Below are 23,692 nucleotides of genomic sequence, written 5' to 3' on the forward strand. Positions count from 1 at the left end.
AATTCATGGCCGATTTATCGAAGGAAAGAAAATCAATAACGCATGTCAAATAATGTAGTCCAACGCACTAGCACACCTTTAGTGAGAAGCATATGTCGCTTAATGTCAGTCAAACAATCCTCGTTGTTAGTTGACGCCAAACAATTTCTGTCTTGTGATTTTCTTTTGACTTTGCTTGCTGTTCCAGTATTCTCCCACATCTATTATTGTGCAGATGGGGGAACTTGCCGCTTTGTGTGACGTGCTGGTGTGCATTGATTCACTGGAAGTCCTTTGCATTGCAATTGCAGTGATGGATGGATGGATGGATGGATGGATGGATGGATGGATGGATGGATGGATGGATGGATGGATGGATGGATGGATGGCTGGCTGGCTGGCTGCAGAAAGCACCTCTGTTAAGGTATCCCTTATTATCTTTCGCAGTTTTTACACTGGAGTTGTCATCTAGTGAGGGAGGGAGGGAGAGAGAGCGAGAGAGTGTGATGGAAAGTGCAGAGGCCAGCCATCGAGATGTCATTTGCTGAGTGCTGCGCAGGCAGGCGGCTGTCAGTGCAACATGAAAGAGCGCCTGGACTTTGGTCACTTCGAGACGTTTCAACGTTTTAGTCTCTCAAATGAGTTGGAGCATGGTGTAATATGCATGCCGGGCCACGAGTTGGGGATGTCGCTTTAACTTGCAGCTTGTGCTTGGGTGTTTAAACTGTGCCTTCTAAAGTACTGCATCCGTGTTTGAGCAGGGAATTCTATATATTCATCTGGAGCGTGATGATGATGATGATGATGATGTGTGTGTGTGCGCCTGTTTAATCTGGGACGGCGCAATGTCCTTGAGACGGGCTCTCGTCCAAATAATTGTGCCGCCGCTTTATTCTATGGGTTTCAGATCCTCTTCTTCCATCCCTCGGTCTTTGCGCGGAAGACAATACTGGTCTTTTGTCATCTTCCTCAGAGATTAGGGAAAGCTGCCGTACGGGCGTGAGCTCGTACTCCAATCTTCTTCTTCATGCTTCTACGGTTATCGTGGTTAAGCTTTGATATCCATTTGGAGTTTGTGTAAAGCTTTCAAAACAGGGTTAGCCTTAAGATTTTAAATTAGGATCACAAACCTGGATTAGGATTTTATTTTTGGACTCATATTTTTCTAAACTCACTCTACCTCCCCACGCTTTGAGTGAAATGAGTACAAGCAGGATTAGCAGCAGCAGCAGCAGCAGCAGCAGCAGCAGCAGCAGCAGCAGGCTCCCTCTCTTTCATCTCCACATCGCCGCCACATCGTCTTTCCTTTCCTCTCGGATTCTCGCTCTAATCTCTGATATCGACGGATCCGACGGCGGAAAGTTGCAGCTCGCGCTTTTCTCACGCTCGTCCAATCACGGCCAATGAAGCGAGTTCATCTCCTGGCCGTGCACTCCGCATGGAACTTCTCAGCGATAACGTCCTTTTTTTAGACCATAGATAAATAGACAATTGATAGGGTTGTTAACAAGACTCTTTACTTTGGTGTGTCCAGTTTTGAAGTTGAGTTTCGCTCTTTTGGGAAAGATCTTTCCCCGCCCGCCCGCCCGCCGTCACACCCTAAAAGCCCATCAATCATAGCTTCAGAATTGCTTTGCCTTCCAACATGTGACAATGCACGTTGTGTGTGAGCATCTTGTATGCAGCTCATAAATCCCGTCGAGAATCGCCCTGGATCAACGTACGTCTGCGGAAGTCACAGCACGCTGTCCGAAAATGGCACGACGGGCTCGCTAATTGACACTCGCTGTTAATTAGAGATGAAATGCCAATGTAGCACTTGGCGGAAAAGCGTGACCATCGCTTATGGCGAAAATCACCCCCACCGCCCACCTTTGGATTTCATGTTGGAACCTCCGTTTAGTGCACGGGTGGGTGCATGTGTTTTGCCATGCTCCTCGCCCACTATCGCTGTGGAGTGGCGGAGAGTTCAAACCAAACGGCGCTCCACATGCGATGCCCACGCTTACTCTCGGCACATACATAGTGCGTGTGGACCACATCTGGCAAAGCCAACAGGTAGAAGGAAGAAGCCGTTTGAATTTCTATTGATCAGAACAATCGCGTCCAATGATAACTGGATGGAAAATGGAAGCGCCTCACCTTTCCAAGCTAATAAGCCAGCAAGCACTGCAACATGCTGCTGCTGCTGCCGCCACCACATGCATGGCCTTCCTTGTCGTTGGCGGCGTGATGGATGGATGGGACAAGCGTTGCAGGCAAGCACTAATAGGAAGTTGCGCCCGTGTTATTTTGCATCCTTCCTTGTCACCTCGATTGAGAGCATTCTGCAGGCTATGTTGTGCGATAGAAACAATCAAACCGTGTGAAGAAATTCATCACGTTAGCATGTCAAGTGGCTGTGCGGGGGAACCATGGAGTGACACGCGCACCCACCTTTGCTCTACAGGGAATGTCGTTCCCAGCATGTGAGAAGACACCAGCGGGAAGAAGTAGATGAGAAAAGAAAAGTACGGATGCCCTCCACTTTAATGACATGATAATGATGGAACAGACTCTTATCATTTGAAATAACACATCTGAGCTGACACACTATCGTAAATGTCAATGTTCACACACGTGACTGACGTGACCCGCACCCGAGCATGTTCTCCTAGTCTCGCTCATCTCCATCCGTCTTTTGTTTTATTTTGTGTGCTTGTTGGCGTGAAGCCCGCAAGCATCCAGCAGCAGTGCATCCATCCATCCCCTTTCTTTGTGTGTGGAAAGCCTGGAGCAACTCCTCTTCTTCCTCTTTCTCTTCTTCTACTTTCAGCGTGAGCAAAGTGAGATGTGATTTCTGTGGCAGCTTTTTCCTAGAAGCCTTACGTGACCATCGGAGCATCCAAGCGTGAGAGCGCAGCGGCTCAGGTGCGTACGGGAGCTTTGCTTTTGTTTTTTCCCCCGTGAATGTGGTGTCGCTTACGCGGCGCGGCGTGGCGCTTCCTACGGGACGCTTAGCTGAGCGCCAGCTGAGCCCCAAACCTCCAGGGAGGCAGGCCCACAGCAGCGGCGTCTCTGGGCTTCGGCAGCTTCCGTGACATCCCGGCCGTTGAACCCGTTTGAACTGGATCGCTAACAAATCCAGCAACACCGATAGCCACGCAAAGGAAAAGCACCATTTGCAAACTACCCAAAGTTTAGGAATAAGTGCAGGACACGGGTAAGAATGTGAACGTTGGCTTTGTGAAAAGTAGCAGAAGTGCTAATTGGGCTTTAACTGGAGCCCAAATTGTCCGATGACGACCCCCCCCCCCCTCCAAAAAAAAGAGGCCTTTTCCTATTAGCATTTTTGAGCCAGACACGGCCGCTTGAGCCGCCGCGCCTGGGGCAAACGGCCCGGGCCCGGCTGGCCAGCCGGTTGGGCAGCTAAACTAGGAAAAGAGCCAAACGGGGAAGGGGTGGAAAGGTTTCTGAGAGCGCCCGGAGACAGCCGCTACGACAGGAACCCGCGCGAAAATAGCAGCTCCTCGCAATCCAGACGGCGGCGCTTGGCTCATCCTGTGTGTCGGTGGTGACTCAGCTGTCTGAAAATGATCTCGAGAGTTCTCTTTCAAGGTTTTCTTTGGCCGTGCGCACTCGAGTAATCCCCGTGCTTGCATCATTAAAGCGGCTAAGTGGAGACACCTCGGTCTACTACCTTTTGTCTTCTCGTACCTCTGCCGCTGCGATGAGTCCAAAGATCCGTTCCGTTCCAGCCCCGACAAATTTTAGAAGAGAGAATTAGCTCCGCGGACGGACGGACAAAAGTCATTTGTGTCTGCCAGTCATCTCACTGTCACTACTGGTTGAAGCTCAGAGCTTTTATTTTGGCCGGCGGACCTAGTTACGCAATCGGCAAATGACTGACCGTTTTTAACGGCATTTAATATGATCCGAAACAAGCGTCACACGATCTGTATGCCATAAATGACACAAGTTAGGTGAAGCACGTAAGCACATTTGGGTGTCTGGTTCTCGTTCTTAGCCGTCACCAACCGTGCGATGCGCTTGAAGGTCACCGTGTTTTTTTTTTCTTTTCGCCCATTGATGCCGCAATGTCCCACGAGACATCCCGCCGGGACTTCACTCTGAATCAATGTTGGCATCAAAGCCAAAAGGCCGGGGGGGTTGGGCTCAATGGTGTTGGGAGTCAACCAGAAGGTCCTTTTAGCCCTACTTGCTCACCTTCCGTCTCACATCCTTCATGCTCTTTATCAGCCGATGCTCACTTTTCTCCCGCTGATTTGGCGTGTCACGCTGATTTAGCTGGCGGCTTCGGCCGGCCAACCGGCCAACCACCGGCCAACCACCGGCCAACCGGCTTGTCATCAGCACCTTGTTATTAAAAAGGACTCCTCGCCCACCCGCCCGCCCTCGTGGCCTTCTTCTCTTTTACTTCTCCAGTGAGAGAAGTGATGAGTGAATGCCTGTCTCATAACATCTCGGGCCATCAGGGTGCACCCTGGATTGGTCTGAATATTGACCAGCAAAATTGGTGTTTTGTTCAGTTTGGAACCATACATACATCCATACATGCTTGGGCCTGGCTCTCCTTACTGCCGTGTGAGACTTTTTGAGCGGGATTTCAAAAAGACAAAGGCGGCGGGCGCCACTGGTATCAGCGGTTACCTTTTTTTTGTTTTTTTTTCTTTCTTAGTCAAGTCCAGCTGCTGCCTCCCTCCCTCCCTCCCGCCAGTTGCCAGGGAACAGATACAGACAGAACGCTGCCTCTTATCTTGTCACGCACCTAATTTCCTGCCGACCACCTCTCCCTTGTGGCTCCCTAACCCGTGACGATGGAGATGAAAGGCGCCTGGAGTGGGGGGGGAGGCAGTGGGGGATGCCGCCACTGGAGAGCTTTGTAATGAGTGTACAAACAAACGCACCCGTATGGACCCCCCGGTTGCCGGGGACGACACCCCCCCCCCCCCCCCCCGCCTCCTCGCCCCCCCCCGTTGAACAAACCACCTTCCTTAACGTCAAACGGGGGCCAATGAGCCTCTTATAAAGCTCATCGCAATGCTCTTTTCCAGTACAGCTAACACACTGGGCAAACGGAAGCAAAATATTTCCCCAAAAAACGAGCCGATCCAATATGGGCAAAATGTGCACCGAGAAATGTTCCGAATGTTCATTTCCGTGTCATCTGCTCAGATTGTTCGGAAGGTAAACTGGTTCCTCTTGGAGTGATGGTTAGCATCCTAGCATGTTGCCATTTAAGGCTTTCTTGACTATAGAAAACGTGAATTTTCAATGTTGCGCTTCTTTAGATGCAGCACCTGTTCTTCATTTTGCTTTGCTCAATCATTAGCTCGTTAGCATGTAGCACCAGCCTCCTCCCGCAATCAGCCACACGCGCTCGCTCGCTTGTGTCATTGTCCTCGTGGTGATTACGAAGAGCGCCAATCTGACCGCTTAGCATATTTACATGGCAGGCGCTTTGAAGTGGCGTAATCGCTCTTGGGCTGTCGGGCCTGGACGACGGACGGACGGACGGACGGACGGACGCTCTCTCTCGCCTGATGATGTGCAACACCGGCAATTCAATTAGTCCAAAGCGGCCAACTGTGATTACATGTCAAAGATCAATGGTCTTTTGCTGCACAGCTTCCTCAGTCTGTGTATCTGTGACTAATGTCGTACTATCTTTTCTGCATTTAGCAGCTCGCTGCCGATGCATGTGTGCATGCATTTAGTCAAGTCGAGTGGGTTCCATCCATAGAAGGGAGGGAGGAAGGAAGGAAGGAAGGAAGGAAGCAAGGAAGCAAGGAAGCAAGGAAGCAAGGAAGCAAGGAAGCAAGGAAGGAAGACATCCATCCAGCCAGCCAGCCAGCCAGCCAGCCAGCTTTGTCATTTGAAAACAAACCAAGCAGATGCTGAGAAATCATGCCCCTACTTCTATGCTAATTACCATGCGCTTGTGCTGGAAATGTTGAATAGTGGCCACTTTTATTTCCAGTCTTGGTTTCACTTACTGTTTTGAATGGTAAACAAAAGGCAAAGAAAAAGTGCACTCCAAATTGACATTGTGAAATGTTCGCTTCATTCCATTTCCATGTCCATGACCCCGGTTGCACTCACGGTGGCCTCACACGTCACGGAACATTCGTCGTCTCCCGGAAAGTTCCGTTGACGTGTCGAGGGCCACGGTGTCCTCCCGATAACGCCGCACGCTAATCATCTATCTGTCAGCGACGTGTTGGCTCGCGTCAAAACATCCTCCCTCGTGCCTCCCCCGATTCATTCACACCCCGTCCGTATCCGTGTCTCCCATTTGCGCAGCCGCACCACCGAATGATGTGAAAATACCACCGCTTGTTTTGTCCGCGATCGCATGGCAAAGAAAGGTGGCTGCCCATGTATTTTGGAGCGCACGCCGAGCGCGCCATCTTCCTGTGCTGTCTCACTTCATGTGTTTAATCTTGTCCCCTCACCTCTATTTATCTGCAGCGCTTATGATAAAGGAGCGCCAATGGTGCAGGCTGGCCGGGCGGCCAGGCAGGCGGGCGGCCAGGCAGGCGGGTGGCCAGGCGGCCCTCCAACATAATGCAATGGCGTCAATTCTATTGGTTTGATTACCGATAGATAGGGTGCACAGCCCCCCCCCCACACACACACACACTCACACATTAGGTTGAGAGGTGAGGCCAGCCTACACGGACGTCTCTGAGAGCTGCCTGGAGAAAAGCAGATCAGGAGACATGACGCCATATGGAATAGTAAATACTGCATAATGATCAAAAACCTCAAATCTTGCCAAGGCCGTATTTGAAAGCCGAGCAATTGACGACGACTCCAAAAGTTACGCCGGGGCACTCAAGCTAGCCATGCTAGCGAGCGGCGTAACGGCATCAGGCAGGCAAAGGACGAAGGAGCACGTGGCGCCGGCGCGCCGCACCGCACCGCGCCCAGGGCTGCAAACGTGCCTTTTAATACCCGGTGCGCCGCAGCGCAAATGTCAAAATGCTAATGGCAACATTTATTCAAGGCCGAGAGGTGGGGCTGTGCAAACGGCGCAAGATGCCGAAGGTCACCGCGAGGCCCGTTCATTCCTCTGTTGAGCAAATGCTGATCATCCCAAACGTCCAGCCTGCTGATTTACGCAGGGCGAGGACTTCCAGAGAGAGAGAGAGAGAGAGAGAGAGAGAGAGAGAGGGACGCACGCGCCTAACGTCGCTGTTGTGGCTTTGGGTAGGATAAGTAAGTGCCGTTTGGTCTTGGCGCTCCTTATCGGTGAGCACGCGCAGGGACCGACCGACCGACCGACCGACCGACCACATTGAGGCTGGCTGGAGTTGAAGAAGAAAACTTTACATTTACAACACAAAAGAAAAACACAAAAGCTTTCCACCAAGCACGCAAAGCAAGCCCGATGCCTTTGTGCAAGCATTTCATCTTTGCAAAGCAAAAGAGCAGAGCTGTTACCGCGGCAGCCCGACAATCAAGGCTGGTGCCTTGTAATCCCAGGCGTGCGTGCGTGCGTGCGTGCGTGCAACTCGCATCTACTCGGGCCCTCCTCCACCCAGATGAGCTTTGGCTAGCTAGGCCAACTGTTCTAGCCTTGTTGCCAGACATCAACATCCCGAGGCCTCAACTTTTCTTTCCTCTTCGGTGGCTTTAAGAACATTTTTGAGGTCACGCGCCAGTGTTTTCCTTTAATCGACGACTCGCCGGCAAGTTGAAGCTTTTGGCTTGAGTTACGGTAGGCTGAAAATGAAAATGGATTTTTGCGCTTGGTCTGCGGGCGGCACTAAAATATTTGCCCTTCTTGGGGGCCTCAGCTGCTGTTTACGCACAGCTCCGATTTGAATATTAATCCTCGGAGGACGGCGACCTTTCCGGCTCGCTCGGCCCGGAGGCGAGTGTGGCGGGCGGGCGGATGGGACACGAGGCCAGGATGCTGTCCGGCCGGCGTCCGTTGACCTTTTTTTAGTTTCTAATTTCAGCGAGATGAGCCGACACATGGAGGAGGCAGTAGCTAATCTGCATCATCCTACGTCATTGGGGATGGCTTGTGCGACCCAATGAAGGCCCTACTTGAGCTACTTGTCAACATGAAGCCTCATTTGAAGCGTCACGGAAAGCCGATCTTAACATTTGGAAGGCCTTCTTTAAAAGCGTAAGCCTTGCTCCAAAGGCTAAACATCATTTGAATCTTTCATTTAAAACTCAAAGCATGTTTTCAAATTGAAAACCAACAACTTGAAACACAATTGCTGTCTTTGAAGCCCAAAGTGGGAGACCCGAAATGGAGTTCTTTCTCCTGGAAAGGAACCCGTTTGGTCTTAAAAAGGTTGAAGGACAGCAGACAAAGAGGTCTCAGATGTCGTCCTTGACCAAGCAGAGCAGAGCAATTATACTTGAAAGGAATTTTGGCCGCCATCTTAAAAGTCTCAATGAATGAGAACCAGCCGCAGCAGCGAGTGCGACATGAAAGAAACAATACGGCTGGCCGTAGCGAGCCAACCGAGCCGTTGCCGCCGGAAGGCGCTCGTCATCGGACACGACCTCATTAAAAGTCAGACCGCGGGCAATCGAGCGGCCGCACGCAGACTTGCCGTGATGTTACCCCAAATTTGAAAACAGATAAGGACAAAGAACGACAACCACGTCGTTCACGAAGCAATGGGGGGGGGGGGAAACATTGACCGAGGAGGAGGTAGATGATGAAAAGCAGGGGCCTCGGACACAGCCCTGGGGCGCGCCTGAAGTCACTGATGGGTGAGAAAGACTAGCTGGATAAATACAACCGCACATGTTAGAGAACTAACATGTTCACTTTAGCCAAGGCTTTTTTCTCATCTAATAATGATCATAAAAGATAATGACATTGTCAATTATAAAATGAATAGAACTGAAAACAACTCAAGTAGAACATCGAAAACAAGAAAAATAGAAAAATGTGTCCAGTTGCGATTTTTCTTCTTCTTTTTTTCAGATGTGTAAAATGCTCAGTGCACAGAAGCTGTTTGCCATCATTTCCCTGGGAGCTTCCTTTCTCGCTCAAAAGGACCCGCTGCGCTTTGACGAGCATCACCAGTCGGTCCCCTTCTATTCTTTAAGGGGGCACGCCAAGGGACAGTGAGAAATGTTCCTTCTTTTTCCAATTGGCACCTGCCACGGAAGTGTGGGGGAAGCAAATGGGAAAACAGCAGAGCGTCTCATCCCGAGACCCGCGCCATCAAATAACAAAAACAACCTGGGCAGATTTTGCTCCTATTTTATACACAAAAAGACAACTTAGTGTCTCGGCCATCTCACAATCACCATCGAGAAGAAAAGGGCGGCCGCTGCGGCCTCCTCGCCGTGATTGTCTTTTCAGAGGATATTATTTCATCGGAGCTAAATTGCATTTGTAGTCGTAGCTGAGGACCACGGAATGAAAATCATCAGCCCTCTCCCCCTCCTCTGGCCATAGAAGGGAAAGACGGCGGCGGCGGCGGCGGCGGCGGCGGCGGCGGCGGCGGCAGCTCGTAACGTTTGCTCCGGATGTGCCGGCACAAACACTAATCATCGATGAATAACTATGACGGCCATCGACTCGACTAATTGTCGTGTTGCCTGTCTGTGAAAAGAAGCCCAAAAAAAAGATCCGGGAGGCAAACAAGCGGTGATGAATCTCAATGTGGGAATTATCTGACGGAACGGCGGAACTGGGCTAACGCTTTTGTTTGAGTGAGAACAAGAGAGCTTGAACTCAACGGAAAGTCATTCATTAGGCGCGTGTGCTGGCGACACAGTTGCAGCGTGAGCTGGCTATGCGCATTAATTATACTTTGACACCTACAAATGAGGCCGCCACTAGAAAGCCGTTTTCTTTCATTATTTTTTTTATCATTACCACTTACACTTCATTATTATTTATTTGGACGCATGCATGTACGTATTATTGATGAAGTACAATGACAGATGGACCTGAAGGAGGGACGTGTCTATTACATGGGAGGGAGGCCTTCCATTGGACAAAGAGAATTTTCGAATGCTACTCGACAAATGTTGCCGGTACAATAGCCGCTAAGTGCGGCCTTCAATTTGGCCAAGACGGTTCAACCTAAACATAATTGTGCCTAACCAAAGTATGCTAACTTCATGAATGCTAACATAGACAGGCTAGCATCAATGTTACAGAAGAGGGAGGAATGGGCGACTCGGGCAACATGGGAGTTTTTTTTTTTTTTTTTGCCGCCGCCGCCGCCGCCGCGTGTGTTTGACAAGTACAATTTCGCAGCAGAGATAGCACCAGAGCAGCTATTTGTCCAGCTTGGGAAAAAGCACGCAGTGTGCTGTCGGGATGGGGGAGCATAAGCAGAAAGACGAATGAGATGGATATTGTCCAACAGTAAGAAAAGAGCTTTTTAAATGGACAAAAGCAGCATGGCGGCACGGCAGTACAGTCAAGCCTGTTTGCAGGGGTGCTGTCATTGTTATTATTGTTGGACGTAGCATTATGATCAACATTACCATTGCGACAGTCGTTTCTCCAGCCTGTCATTGTTTCTCCCACCAAGGGCACCAATAGCTTCTTGAGGCTGGAGGAATTGCTGCAAATCCTCTCCTAGCTCATTGGCAAATTCACCCCTTTCACTCTTCTTTCTTTCTTTTGATTAGAAGTCAGTGGTATTAAAAAAAAACAACAATGATAATAAGTTTGACTTGGATAAGAAAATAACAGCTGAGGTTTGTTTACCGGCTCCACCTGGCGTCTGCCATCTTGGACAAGAACATTTTATTTTTAATAATGTCCACAGGTAATGCGGCCTCTTTCTCAGGCAGGCAGGCAGCCACGCTGGCAGCCACGCAGGCAGCCATGCAGGCAGCCACGCAGGCAGCCATGCAGGCAGCCACGCAGGCAGCCATGCAGGCAGGCAGGCAGGCAGGCAGGCAGGCAGGCGTTGGCGTGAATGAAAATTGGATACCTGAAACGGCCGCAGATGTTCTCCACGCCTGGCCTTTGATCGCTTGGAATGTTCACGTTGGGCGAGTCCCATTTGCGAGTTGCCGCGGTGTGAATAATTGGCACAAAGGCACGACCTGCCGGAGGTGTTGGCACGATGAAGGGAGGTCTCCGTCCCGGGTATGGATTCCCTGTGAGGCTAAAGTTCCATCACAAGCTATTGATCCCCCCCCCCCCCCCAGCCACCTTGATTCTTGAGAGCGGTCGTAGATGCTCAGATCTGCTTTTCTCCCAATACGTGTCTGCCGGCATTGCTCTCACTGGCAAGATATATGGGTGTGTCGCTGCGATTGCTGCAAAACAAAGGCTCCCGAATCCAATCCCACTCCAATTTCGACTCTCGTGTTGTGAATTTCTGCGGTCGGCGTGGCAATGCTCACATTTGATTGACGGCAGACGCCTGTTTAGTTTTGGTTTTCCTTTCATTGAGGCCCAGTCATTGGATTCAAGTGTCCACTGGATGAAGTATAACGGGCATCAGGATCATTTTAGAGAAGCACAGCTTATCTAGTATTTTCTCTTCTTCGTCCCTTTACCAGCTGTTTGCCAATGGTTTTGTTATGAGCGATGGGAGCGACGCAAGCTCGCAAGCTTCCTTCCTCCAAGTGGGCCGTTCCAGGCAAACACTCCCGGAGCATTGATCGCTCGCTGCTTGCCTTCCTTTGCTTGTTGGATGTTTGTTGTTAACGTCATCCTCGTTGAGAGTGAACGAGAGATATCAACGCTCCCTCTGGGGCACTCTGGTTGCATCACGTTCTTTTATGACATGAGATGTATATTTGTTGACGTCAACTCTCCCTTATTCCATTTGAACTAATCGCATCGGTAGGTTTTTTGCCCCGTGTGAAATATGTCTCGGTTCAAGAAGGCTTGGGAAACATTGGCTTGATGACTGACAAATCAGACGCAAGAAGGGTGATTATCATTTATTGGTGAATAAAACTAAGATTTGTGTACATGCAGCACGGTGGCTCCATTTGTCAGTTGAGGCTCCTATGGCACTGAGCGGTTTGGTGAATCATTGCCAATGTTGCCTTTACGTCAGAGCTGCTCATCTGGGATATATACATAAATATATTCCCCCCCCCCCCCAAAATTCAGCGGTTCATCTTGCGCAGCTTGGCAGGCAGGTTGTCTTGGGGCCTCCCGCCGGCCGACAAAAGGGGGCTGCGCGCGTGCGGCTGGGTCGGGCACAAGGTGCTCATCGGGCTGCGCTGGCACAGGTCCCCGACGGACTGGGACACGGCTTCCGATCCCGCCTCCGGCGAGCCGTCGGGCCCGGGAGAGGATCCGAGGCGCTGGAGCTTGAGCGGCAGGTCCCCGGTGCTGCAGGCCTTCTCGGAGCGCTGCGAGCTCAGCATCAACACCTTCCTCTGGAGGTCCTCCTTTCCGGACGAGCTGATCCGCTGCAACTTGCTGGGCAGCCGAGCCCCGGCGGTCGCTGCCGCCGCCGCGCTGATGCAGTCCACGGAGAAAAGGCGGTCGCGTCGGGCCCCTCGGCTCTCGGCCGGCGCCGGCGTGGACGCGGGCGACGGCAGGGAATTCTTCTCCTCGTGCTCTTTGACGCTATACGGCGGCGTGGGGACCTCGAAGGTGCTGTGGAACTGCGAGTAGTCCACCCGGAAGAAGCCCTCCTCCAGGGACATGACGGGCAGGAAGCGATGTCCCCACAGGACCTCGTCCTCTGTGTACGAGGTGCGCGCCTGGCACGTCATGCCTGCAACCAAAACAATGTTGTAGTGCAGCACGAAGAGAGTCGAGTGTTCTCGCAAAAGTCTTCAAATCCTCCTTTGGACAGCGTCGAAAGTTGAGGCTGAGGATAAAGCCTTCCACTTGAGGGATAGCGAGCCATCAACTTGCAGTGGCGCGCCGCATGCTTTAATGGCACTATCATCACAACACAGACCCCGTGGCCACAGCGAAAGGCCTGCCCAAGCCCGCCCAAAGCCCGCCCGAAAGCTTTGAGTAAGATCTTTTACTATACTATCTATTGTGATTGCTATTTTATCCTTATTTGAACATGATCCCCCCCCCAAAACTCCGATGCGGTCATTTCGGTTGACGGCTCGCCACATTTGTCACACGGCATGGGCCAGGAATAAAAAACGCCGCCCCATTTCATCCGTTTGCATGGGATTTCAAAGTGGCTCAAAGTTTGGCACGCTCAAACATGGCAACTCTTGAATCTATCTGCGCTGACTGACTAATATGTCAGGTTACTGGGTGGTGGCGGCTCACCGGTGGTCTCCACGATGCCCTCCAGGATGACCACGATTTCAAACTGCTCGTTGGTGAGCGAGCGCTGGGACAGGTCGAAGAAGGGGCTCTTGGGGTTGATCTCGTGGCAGATGGTCAGCGGCGAGACCAGGAAGAGTTGGTCGGCCCCTGTGCCGAAGCCCACGTCCAGCTCGCGCTGGTCCAGGGGCAGGAACTCGCCCTCGGGGGTCTGGCGAGACTGAATGACGGATGAATCGAAACAAAAAGCAAAGCTAATTGCTTCTTTGCATATTGAGCAAATGGCACATGGTGGTTATTCACACAGCGACCCGAGCACAAATATTATTGATGCTAACACCTTTGTGCATCATAGAGAAAGCTAGATGATGTCGGCTCAATGCACCTGTCCTGTCCTGTCATGGAAGCATGCTGGTCTTTTTGTTGCAGGTTTGCACGTCATCCCGCCAAGTGAGCCCTCGTTGGCCTGCAGCCTGCCGCTATTGTTTCATGCTAAACCGATGGCGGAGGAATAAGGAAGGCTGCTCCGCCACACAAGGGCCCAAAGAAGGGCCCTTTCTTTGGCTTTCAAAATATTGTCGTCAAAAGAGTGGCCCGCGAGTCAAGAGCCCCCGCCATGCACCTTGGCCAATAGAAAGAAGCGAGTGGCCGGCCTGCTGGCTGGCCTGCCTGCTGGCCTTTTCGCTCCCTCGCCAAATTGAAATGAATATGACAACAAGTGGAAATCATCCACAAAGGCAAGACACTTGATGTCATTGGCAAACCTTTGGCTAGCTGCTTTTTCCCGACCTGAAATGTCTTCTGGTTCAACATGCGCCTTGATGCTTTATGCTTGCCAATGTGGAAAGAAAGAAAAAGTCCAAGTCCTCCTCCTCCTCCTCCTCCTTCACGCATCATTAAGCCTCCAGTATGGAGAAAAGAGAAGCAGCTCCCAGCTAATGCTGTTTGTCTTTTCTTTTCTTTTTTTTACAGCCCCTTTTTGCACGCTGAATGTGGAAAGGAAGTCAATTGTGATAATTAAAAGAGCAGCCGCTCGCTCGCTCGGTCAATCCTTTTTGCTCTCTTGTTCCGCTGCAGCTTTTAGGTTGCTCCCCCAACAAAACACACAGTAGATAAAGAAAAGGAAAAAACGAAGATTTACGATATCAACGTTATAAATGGTCATCTTCCAGAGATGATGAAAAATTCCAGGGCTAAAACTGGATTATGACCCTTTTGAGCAGAGGCGGCCGTCGTCCGAGATGTCGAAAGCAAAAGCTTCCGTGCCAGTGAGTTCCGGGGTGCCATAAAATACAATTGAATGTTTTGCACTGACTTTATTTGACTCACTGGGCTACTCGTGTCTCTTGGAAGGCCAAGTGTGCTCCTGCTTTCACACCTACCTGACGTGCACGGCACGGCACGGCACGGCACGGCACGGCACGGCACGGCATGGTGGAGTCAGCCTCTTATCTCGCACCTGCTGGCCGGCTGATAGCAGATAAGGCCACGCAGCCAGCGTGTGAGCTGTTTGCTTCCACCTAAAAAGCCGAGCAATGACACCTGCTCGCTCGCTCTCTCGCTCGCTCTCTCGCTTCAGTCAACGTGGCCTGAGCGTAATGCTCGTCGGCCAACGAGGAGATTCAACAGCTGCCGCCGCCATCACATTTGAGCCACCATATTTAGCTTTTTGTCAATTCCCTGCCAAAAGCTTAATCAGGCTCCAATTAAGCTTCTTTTGCCAATGCATATCCAGATAACTTTTGTCAAAGAAACAAACGCATTCGTGCGGAACTTTTTGCTCATTTTGGAGGTGGAATTTCAAATGGGAGTTACTTTGCAGTCCATCTCACTCACCTTGATGAGCTTGCATCGGATCTGCGCCGATACCATGTGGCTGTTGCGCAGGTTGCCCACGCGGAACATGAGGCACAGCCGGCCGTCCCGCTGCGAGACCACGGCGTCCTGGCTGAACATGAGCGTCTCGGCCCGCTTCTTGGGCTGCGACATCTTGATGAACATGCAGCCGATGAGGAAGGCGTCCACGATGGAGCCCAGCAGCGACTGGAAGAGGAAGAGGATGATGCCCTCGGGACACTTTTCCGTGATGTAGCGGTAGCCGTAGCCGATGGTGGCCTCCGTCTCGATGAAGAAGAGGAAGGCGGAGGGGAAGTTGTACACGTTGGCCACGCACGGCGTGTAGGACGCGTCACGGCCAGCGTGGTGCTGCTGCTGCTGCTCCTGCAGGTCGCCGCGGATGAAGGCGATCACCCACCACATGGACGCCATCACCAGCCAGGCCACCGTGTAGGTGAGGATGAAGATGAGAAGGTTCCAGCGCCACTTGAGGTCCACCAAGGTGGTGAAAAGGTCCGACAGGTAACGGCTGGTCTCTCCGCCCAGGTTGCCGTGCTGCACGTTGCAGCGGCCGTTCTTCTCCACAAAGCGCTGCCTCTTTTTCTTGGCCGCCGGAACCGAAAACCCGCCGCCGCCCCCAGCCCGATTGGTGTTGACCACCTGGTAGTCCTCCCCGAATTTCCTGCGAAGTGCTGCCATCTCAGCGCGATACAAAGTAAGCGACTACTTCATCGTTTCCCCCGGTTACCTGCGGCGCGTAAAAGGCGCCATGGTCACCCTTTACGCACGGGAAGTGCTTGCGCTTAGTCCACCGGTCGAAGCTTGCCTTTCCATCTGAGGAAGAGGAGGAGGAGGAGGAGGAGGAGGAGGATGGATGAGGAGGTGTGCCTGCCTGCGTGCGTGCCTGCGTGCGTGCAAGAGGGCGAGAGAAAGAAGAGCAGGAGAGTTACGCGTAACCACGTGTGTCAGCAATAGTCCCTCCTATTGCTTCATTTGCCCGATTTGATCAGTATGCGGGTTGGAGCCACTAATTCCCGTTTTGGTACATACCTCGTGGCCTTTTCCAATGGGCTTATACGTATATGGTTAGGATAGCACTCCCGCGTTTGAGAAAGCTAGTGGCCGATTACGCCATCTAGAGGCAGACTGACCAAAGTGCAGCTACATTCCTCAGCGATACGTACCTTTTTCCCTCAGGGATCAGCCTTCTATTTGCGAGTGTAATTCGTTCCGTGACGAAAGCTCGTAACTAATCACTCATGAATAATACGAGCCACATATTTACATTTTACCGACTAAATAATAACAAATCACCAGAACAAAAATAGAATGCAAAGAAAGACCGATTTAGATCCTGTGCGTCGGGACGGACAAGTTGAATGTCATGACAACAGCTGTCTACTCTTTTCTTTTCTTTCCTGGCTTCGTCCAAACTTTCTGGCCCAACAAGAGGGAACTGTGATCTTTGAGGGAGGATTAGAGCGCCCACTCGCCCGGTAACGCCATCTGTTACGCGGCTCACTTTTCTTTATTTTGGGAACATCCGCCGCATGCTTTGTTAGTTCGATTCATGGCGAGCAGGCGGGAAGAAACAAAGAGGTTCTGAATTATGAATCACTGATGTACAAGCGTCTTCGTCATCCGACACGCTCATGAGGGCGAAGCACGTTCCTGCCTTTGTTTGCCTCACCTTGGAGAAGGTGTGCACGCAGCAGGCTCTTCTCTACTCGTCTCGTTCTTGCCCTTGGTCAGTGCACAGAGACAGCGCGAGACAATGTGGAAATCATCTGAGGTGGGCTCAGAGTTCAGGATTTATTCTTCTACTTTTAACCTCCTACACTCTCCCATGCACTTTCTCCCATGCACTTGCCAGTCCATGCTGTAAAATGACTACATTTCCACTATTCATCTGTAGTCAACAACTATCAGACTTGGGCGACGCTGATTTCCATCTGTTGTGACACATTTAGAACTAATAAAGCCATTTCAATGCAAAACTACATTCTGGCCCATAATCGTGACAGTAAACTGCTTGGAGCGCGTGTGCGGGCGGGCGGGCGCGCGCGCGTGCACGTACAAGACCCACAATGCCCAGCGCGCAGCCAAGATGGAAGAACCCGGGAGCGGCGAGAGAACAATGTTTTGCATCTAGGTTTGGGGGGAAAGGGAGCCCCGACGACGCCGATCCGAGGAGCGGCTTGTAGTGGTCAGGCGCCGGTAAGACACGCCGGCTGGGGTAAGAAAAGGAAAAGGAAAAAAGTCCGGTTCGAAGCGGCTCCGTCTCGGAAAGTTGAAACTTCTCGTGCGGGACAGACAACAAAAGCTGCCCGACCGCGCGCCCGCCGTCTGACCGCCCGCCGTCTGACCCGCCGTCTCCCAGTCACCCACCGCTAGGTTAGCATTGCTAAGCTAATGGCACTGAGCATCATATTGTTCGCTCGGGACTTTTATTGTGGGTCATGGTCGCTGCTCCCTCCACCCAACGTGTGCGCTCGCTCGCTCCGGTGTCCGGTGAAACGGAATCACCAGCTCTCGCCAAATCAGTAGATATAAATGAAAAATTCCATTTTTTAATTTGAAAAGTTGTAGTTGCTCTTTCGTCCTTGGTTATTTGATCGCAAGCGTCCTTCCTCGACGATCTTCAAATTCAACACTCCGGGTAACTTTTGGATCGAGTTGTAGCGCCTGGCCGCAGATCCAAGCCAGGACGTTGCACGTTTGGTCCGATTTCTGAAGGCTTTGAAAATGCGTGCGTGCGTGCGTGCATTCATTATTGTCCCGCATCACAAAGAACAAGACGACGGACGGACGGACAGACAGACGGACGCGAGATGGTTAGCATCATTCTTAGCCTTCTTGCCTCTACGGAGCAGCGAGATTAAACCAAGACTAAAGCATTTCATTTCAACCTTAAAAGTGAGTCCTAAATGCGAGTACTGGGTCTGTCATTTCTAATCAGCTAGGAATGGGATCACTAGTAACTTTTGTGTTTGGCAAACTATGGCATGGGGGGCGCCAATTTGGATCCCGAGTTTAAGATTTCTATAGCTGCGGTGTAAGAATTTGAGCAAGTCGTTTCCTGTGCATATTTACTCTAATTGTAGCTTTAGCGGGACTTAGTGAGGAGAGACGATGGCACGTTTAGACTTGCATTCAAATTGGGGTGACATCGTTGCAGTAGGAATTTGTCTCCATTGTTAAAACACGGACCCATTTGTGATTGTTATGTCGAAATGGACCAAAAGCAAGCGATGCCCTAAACCTGTTTGAGCACCCGTGGTTTACAACGTACGGGACTTAAAGGTTACAATGAAGGAGTTTCTCTTTTTCAATTCCCCATCATTTGTATTTGTACACCATCCTTAGCACGCACGCACCATTTGATGTGTGTATTCCGTGTACTCATTGGCATAGAATCCTCATGCAAATAGGATGACTGGATCAGACATGGGCCCTTGGACAGATTAACGTTGGATGGGAAGCGGGGCATGAATGGCGTGTCTCGCCCCGTCCCGTGCCGTCCCGTCCCATCCCGCCAGACAGGAAGCGCTTGCATTTGTCCCCGTGCCAGAACGCAGCCCTTTTGTCCATGTTCAAAAGCCAGCAACACCTACTTTTCAATTTGAAAAAGGGGTTGCCTGCCTCAGTCAACTCTGAGTGACTTTCATGTTGTACCGCCTTTCTCCTGGCAGGATGAGACGGACTGGCGCGCCGTAGAGTTTGCCCGCCAGCATGAGCATCATTCAAGACAAGTTAGGCAACGACTTGCTGCGCCCCAACGGCGGCGTGGTGGATGCCAACTTTGGGGCGGGCATGATCATGTTCAGCCACCTGCCGCCCGTCACCAGCTTCACCCGGCTGCATTCCGTGGGGCCGCAGGAGATGATCCTGAAGAAGGAGCGGGACTCGCCCGACTGTAGCGGCGGTGGCGGCGGCAGATTGCCGGGAGCGGGCCACTACGTCCACGCCATCAAGCAGGAGAAAGTGAGCGAACACGACTACCGCCTGCCGCTCTACCCGGCGGGGCTGCTGGAGGTCGCCGTCGGTCACCACAACCTGCTCGTGCACGACGTCAACGTGGCTGACGTGAGTAAAGTCGGTTGCGTTACCTTTACGAATGCCAGCTGTTCTTCACTTTTGGAGCCAGCTCTGCATGGAAAATAGAAGGAGGGCTGTCGTTTCTTCTTCTTTTCTCCCTCCCTATGGGGCTGGGCCACAGCTGTCTTGTGGGCGCTCAGACATCTTTTGTGCCGCTTCAAACGCTTGTGACAATGTAGGCAGCCTCCCGAGGTTAAGCCAACGTGACCTGCCTGCGCTATTACTATCTGGAGCGAGCCAAAACAAAGATGTGTATACATGTACAGATGTTTTTCTTGGTTTACGGCAACTTACCATCAAAGTCAGGGAGAGCCAATTGGATGGCCGGCTGCCCGGACGGACGGCTGCCCGGACGGCCGGCTGCCCGGACGGCCCTTGTCAACAAACGCACGCCTCCTCCTTTGTCATGCCGGCAGCTGCCGAGTCCGTTGGGAAAGGAGCCCGTCGGGAGGAAAGGTCGCAGGTCAAACGCTGACGGACAAGAGGGCCGCGCGAGGAAGAAGCGACGCGAGGCACAGGTTGGACACGCTTCATTTTCAAGTTGATCAAATCAATTGTGACGCCTTGCTATAGAGGCCACTTGTGTTAGACGCCCGCCGCCGAGTCTTTGTAAGCCTTTGTCCACTCCAACGTAGCCGTTGCCGGATGGGGGGGACGGCGTGTCGCCGGGCGCTAAACCTCACGTCTGCCAGCACTGCGGCGCTGCCTTCAGGAGTTCCTATCATTTGCGCAGACACGTCCTCATTCACACGGGTAACGCCGACGCCCGGCGCTGGCTGATATTTTGCCCGTGAGCCCAGAAGCCCGACTGACGTTGTCTGCCTGTCTGTCTGTCTGTCTGTCTGTCTGTCTGTCTGTCTGTCTGTCTGTCTGCCTGTCTGTGTGCGTGTGTGTCCGTCCGTCCATCCCCTTTTAGGTGAGCGGCCGTTTCGATGCAGCCAGTGTAACATGAGTTTCATCCAGAAGTACCTCCTGCAGCGACACGAGAAGATCCACAGCGGTGAGTCACGGCACGGCACGGCACGGCACGGCACGATTGATTCCTTTTGTAAGCTGCACTTTCCACCTCATTGTGGGATGATGATGATGTCAGGAGAGAAGCCCTTCAGCTGCGACCAGTGCAACATGCGCTTCATCCAGAAGTACCACATGGAGAGACATAAGCGCACGCACAGCGGCGAGAAGCCCTACAGATGTGACAATTGCCAACAGGTAGGTGGCACATTTTCACTTGGAGCGAGCCAATCCATTCTTTCTTTTCTTTTTGAACATTTCTTTGTCCGCTTCAGTTTTTTTCCAGGACCGATCGACTGCTGAAGCACAAGCGCACGTGCGGAGATGCCTTGAGGAAAGTGCCGGATCCCGGCGCGCTGGACTTGGCTCGCGTGGACACGGCCAGCTACGGAATCACTCAGGGAAGCGGCAGAAAAAAAAGCCGCTCCAAAATGGCCGCCGAGGGAGGCGGCCGAAAGAAGAAAAGGCAGGGGGAGGACGCCGGCTTGAGAGCGCCTCCTCACGTTGTCAACGGAGCCTACGGCGTCCACCAATACCCGTTGGAGAATCAAAGCGAGCCGGGTCCCAGCGTGCAACACCACCACGGCCGCGGCCCCAAGATGGCCTTCAAGAAGGCCCATCGGAAAAGCGGGAAAGCCGATTCCGTGGAGCCCGGCGACGATCTCACGCAGACAAACGGAAAAGCGGGCAACTACGACGACGCCGTGCAGTTCCTGAAAAAGCGCCGCTACTTCCAAAACGTCACGTCGTCAACCAGCGAGTACGACCTGCTGTCCCCGCACCCCGCCGCGCTCCTTCAGATGACGGACGCCGACTCGGGCCTGGACAAGTCCTGCATTCCCGACGAGGTTCTGCAGAGCCTGCTGGAGCAGTACACCAACAAACCCGACGCCTCGCAGCAGCACCACCACCACCACCACGACATCCATTTCGATCTGGGCGAGCCGCACGTGGAAGCGCTCCAGCCGGCCCCGGACGCCGGCGACAAGGGCGTGGTGACAAACGAGTATTCGCGCTTCCTTCTGCAGGCTTTGGAGCGCAGCAACCACAGCGCCGGCTTCCCCCCCCCTTACGGAACTTTCCTCTACTCGGAGTGCGGCTTTGGGCCGTCCTCGCCTCAGTCCGCCTTCCACCTCCTGGACCAGCACCACCAGCTCACCCCCTCACAGGAGCTAAACGCCTCTGCCAGCAAGAGCGCAACGGTAGGCGCGTTCCCGCCGCCGCCGCCCTCCTCCAAAGCCAGCCCCTACCAGATAGAAAACTTTGCGCAGGCTTTCGGATCGCAATTCAAGTCGGAAGAACCGATAAGGACGCCCGTGTCCGACTTCTCAGGGTACAGCGGCTTGTTGGCCGACGCGGGCGAGCCGCCGAGCCCCGCCGCCGCCGTCGCCTCCAAAGCGCCGAGCAGCCAAAGCTTCAGATGAGACCACAAAGGTCAAAGTTAGTTTTGGACTGATTGTGATGCCGCTCCTCGTTCCCCACCGTTAATTTCCTTGATATTGATTTTCCTTTTTATTTATGAATTACAACCGTTTCAGAAAGTGTCGTATTGTTTTTGCCACGATACTAATATTATGATATTGTGATATTTTCCACCAGTTAGCTGAAATAGCTAGTATGTAGCGATATAGCCCAGGATTGGTCATGCAAAAAAAAAAGAACTACTCAGGAAACAAGAAGTTGCTGACATGATGAATGAGTGTGAACACTGAAAACACTTTCTCTTTGGCAATATAGAGATTATGCAGTCTTTTCTTGACCATGCTTGTGTATATGATCTATCAATATATATTTATAAGAATATATATATATATATATATATTATGATACAGATTTAATCACGGTGGCCATCAAGGAAGAACAAGGGTCGTTTAGGGCAAAAAACGTCATTGGAATAAAAATAAAATAAAACGTTTGTTGACCAGTAGGGGTTGCTAGTGGACAGCAATAGGAAAAGCGCTTCACTTTTTTTTTTCTTCTCTTCAACGTTTCCCTGGCTCGCTGGCTCTCCCTCCCTCCCTTTCTTTCCTTTCCATTTGCCATGTGTGTGCAAATGTGTATAATAAGGGCAACAACAAAATGGTAATGAGAGCCAAGATGTGATTTGGATTGAGCGGAGTGAATGCCAAATAAATTCCCATCTTGTAGTGACAATGAGACTTTTAATACGGTGCCATAGATCTTTCTTGAAATCTCATCTCCATAAAGTGTTAACGCCCTTGTTATATATATCTATCTATCCCCTCCTCTTATTCAAATTGTGGTTTTATTCTTGTATAGTAGTTATCCCTTCAACATTTGGCCTTCTTCTTGACTTTTTTCATACTTTCCTGGCAGACTTTGGTGTACGGATTGACACGATGAGTTGTGGCCCTCATCCTCAACATTTCTTGCAAGGAATCCATTGAGCACTTTGATCCCTTTTGCATTAGGTCAAACTTTTTTCTTCGTTAGAGCCTTACGCTGTGCTGTATGTGTGTGTGTGTGTGTGGGGGGGGGGGGGGGGGGTCTCCATGCGTGTGTGTCCATGTGTGTGTGTCCCATCCGTCCCTCACATTGTTGTTAGTTAGGCCATTTGCTCTGCTGATTATTTGGTGTTTGTGAATGAGTCATTCAATTGAGTGACAAAAATGTTAGCTTAGTCCAGATAGGATAATTAATTGCCTTGCTTAGTAAATATTAGGCGTCATTTGTAAATGTATTTATGCTTGTTTTTTTTCATTATTGTAAAATGTCTTCCATTGATTGATATCTGCTGAAAATTTGCCTCATATACCTCATATGGATATCAAATATATCATGAGATGCGGGGATAGCACATCTCGCTGTTTACAAGCCTTTATTTTAAAACTACATATTAAAACTATTTTTCTGAGTTTATTTTACAACCGCCAAATGTCATAGCTGTGTTTTTTTATTATTATTATTTAAGGTTCTTCACTCCAGTCAATTTAAGAGTGATTAGGGAGAAAACAATAAACTCATGCCAAAAAACCTGCTTGTAGTTTTACTAAAAAAAAAAAATTCATTAGGAGATGAATAAGATAGTGTTAAGAATCTAGTTTGTCTATATATATGTTAAGAGGTCGACTTTGGCTGGATAGCATGAACCAACAGTCTCGCTTGCCGGTGGTTGCTAAGGGCCACGACGACGACAATGGAAATTGAAAAATGGCGGCTGCTCGATCGCCCGCCCGCCCGCCACATGTGTGCCCGAGATAAGCGCGAGGTGAGCACGATGTGTCGAGGCCTTTATTCCACGGCAACGGGTTCCATACGCAAACCTGATGCAGGAACGCCTACGTTATACCGTACATCTTCACTAAGGTTCTTCCAGAATGCCAGCTGAACTTTTGAAAACTTTTCATTTGATGTATTTCAAATCATCTCATATTGCTGCCATAGCTACAAAACCACGTGTGGTCCATTTCTCAATGTATTTATTATTTAAAGCGAGGTCTTAAGATGAGACTAAATGAGAGAAAGAGCTTGTGGCTGTGACACTGTGACTCTTGTGCGTTGATGTGAGAGAAATAAATGAAGATTGAAAAATCA

The 23,692-nt window shown here is 51.2% G+C and overlaps 2 protein-coding genes across 4 annotated transcripts; one reads left to right on the forward strand and one right to left on the reverse strand.

Annotated features, from left to right (window-relative positions):
• Window positions 1-11,865: 11,865 nt before the first annotated feature.
• kcnj19a (potassium inwardly rectifying channel subfamily J member 19a) lies at window positions 11,866-15,957 on the reverse strand. The gene is made up of 3 exons (XM_061303731.1): window positions 15,026-15,957; window positions 13,193-13,409; window positions 11,866-12,671 (listed from the first exon to the last, which is right to left on the reverse strand). Exons 1-3 carry the CDS (start codon window positions 15,722-15,724, stop codon window positions 12,052-12,054), a joined length of 1,536 nt encoding a protein of 511 aa, XP_061159715.1. The 5' UTR covers window positions 15,725-15,957; the 3' UTR covers window positions 11,866-12,051.
• Window positions 15,958-17,110: 1,153 nt separating this feature from the next.
• LOC133170649 (zinc finger protein 281-like) lies at window positions 17,111-23,027 on the forward strand. Of its 3 annotated transcripts, none has more exons than XM_061303730.1 (7): window positions 17,111-17,242; window positions 18,718-19,111; window positions 19,540-19,641; window positions 19,759-19,876; window positions 20,040-20,123; window positions 20,217-20,335; window positions 20,413-23,027. In XM_061303730.1, exons 2-7 carry the CDS (start codon window positions 18,758-18,760, stop codon window positions 21,559-21,561), a joined length of 1,926 nt encoding a protein of 641 aa, XP_061159714.1. In that variant the 5' UTR covers window positions 17,111-17,242; window positions 18,718-18,757; the 3' UTR covers window positions 21,562-23,027. The 3 variants fall into 3 exon arrangements, with proteins under 3 accessions (XP_061159714.1, XP_061159712.1, XP_061159713.1); XM_061303728.1 differs by having other exon boundaries at window positions 17,117-17,419; XM_061303729.1 differs by having other exon boundaries at window positions 17,117-17,261.
• The last annotated feature ends 665 nt before the right edge of the window (window positions 23,028-23,692 follow it).

The sequence above is a fragment of the Syngnathus typhle genome, linkage group LG17 (assembly GCF_033458585.1).
Source record: "Syngnathus typhle isolate RoL2023-S1 ecotype Sweden linkage group LG17, RoL_Styp_1.0, whole genome shotgun sequence".
Lineage (NCBI taxonomy): Eukaryota > Metazoa > Chordata > Actinopteri > Syngnathiformes > Syngnathidae > Syngnathus > Syngnathus typhle.

Excerpts from the sequence above, each read along its gene's own strand:
- kcnj19a (XM_061303731.1), bottom strand. The coding sequence starts at position 15,724 with ATGGCAGCACTTCGCAGGAAATTCGGGGAGGACTACCAGGTGGTCAAC. Across the intron at positions 13,410-15,025 it reads TCCGATGCAAGCTCATCAAG|TCTCGCCAGACCCCCGAGGG; the intron begins GTGAGTGAGATG and ends TCCGTCATTCAG. Across the intron at positions 12,672-13,192 it reads GGGCATCGTGGAGACCACCG|GCATGACGTGCCAGGCGCGC; the intron begins GTGAGCCGCCAC and ends TTTTGGTTGCAG.
- LOC133170649 (XM_061303730.1), top strand. The coding sequence starts at position 18,758 with ATGAGCATCATTCAAGACAAGTTAGGCAACGACTTGCTGCGCCCCAAC. Across the intron at positions 20,124-20,216 it reads ACACGAGAAGATCCACAGCG|GAGAGAAGCCCTTCAGCTGC; the intron begins GTGAGTCACGGC and ends TGATGATGTCAG. Across the intron at positions 20,336-20,412 it reads GATGTGACAATTGCCAACAG|TTTTTTTCCAGGACCGATCG; the intron begins GTAGGTGGCACA and ends TGTCCGCTTCAG.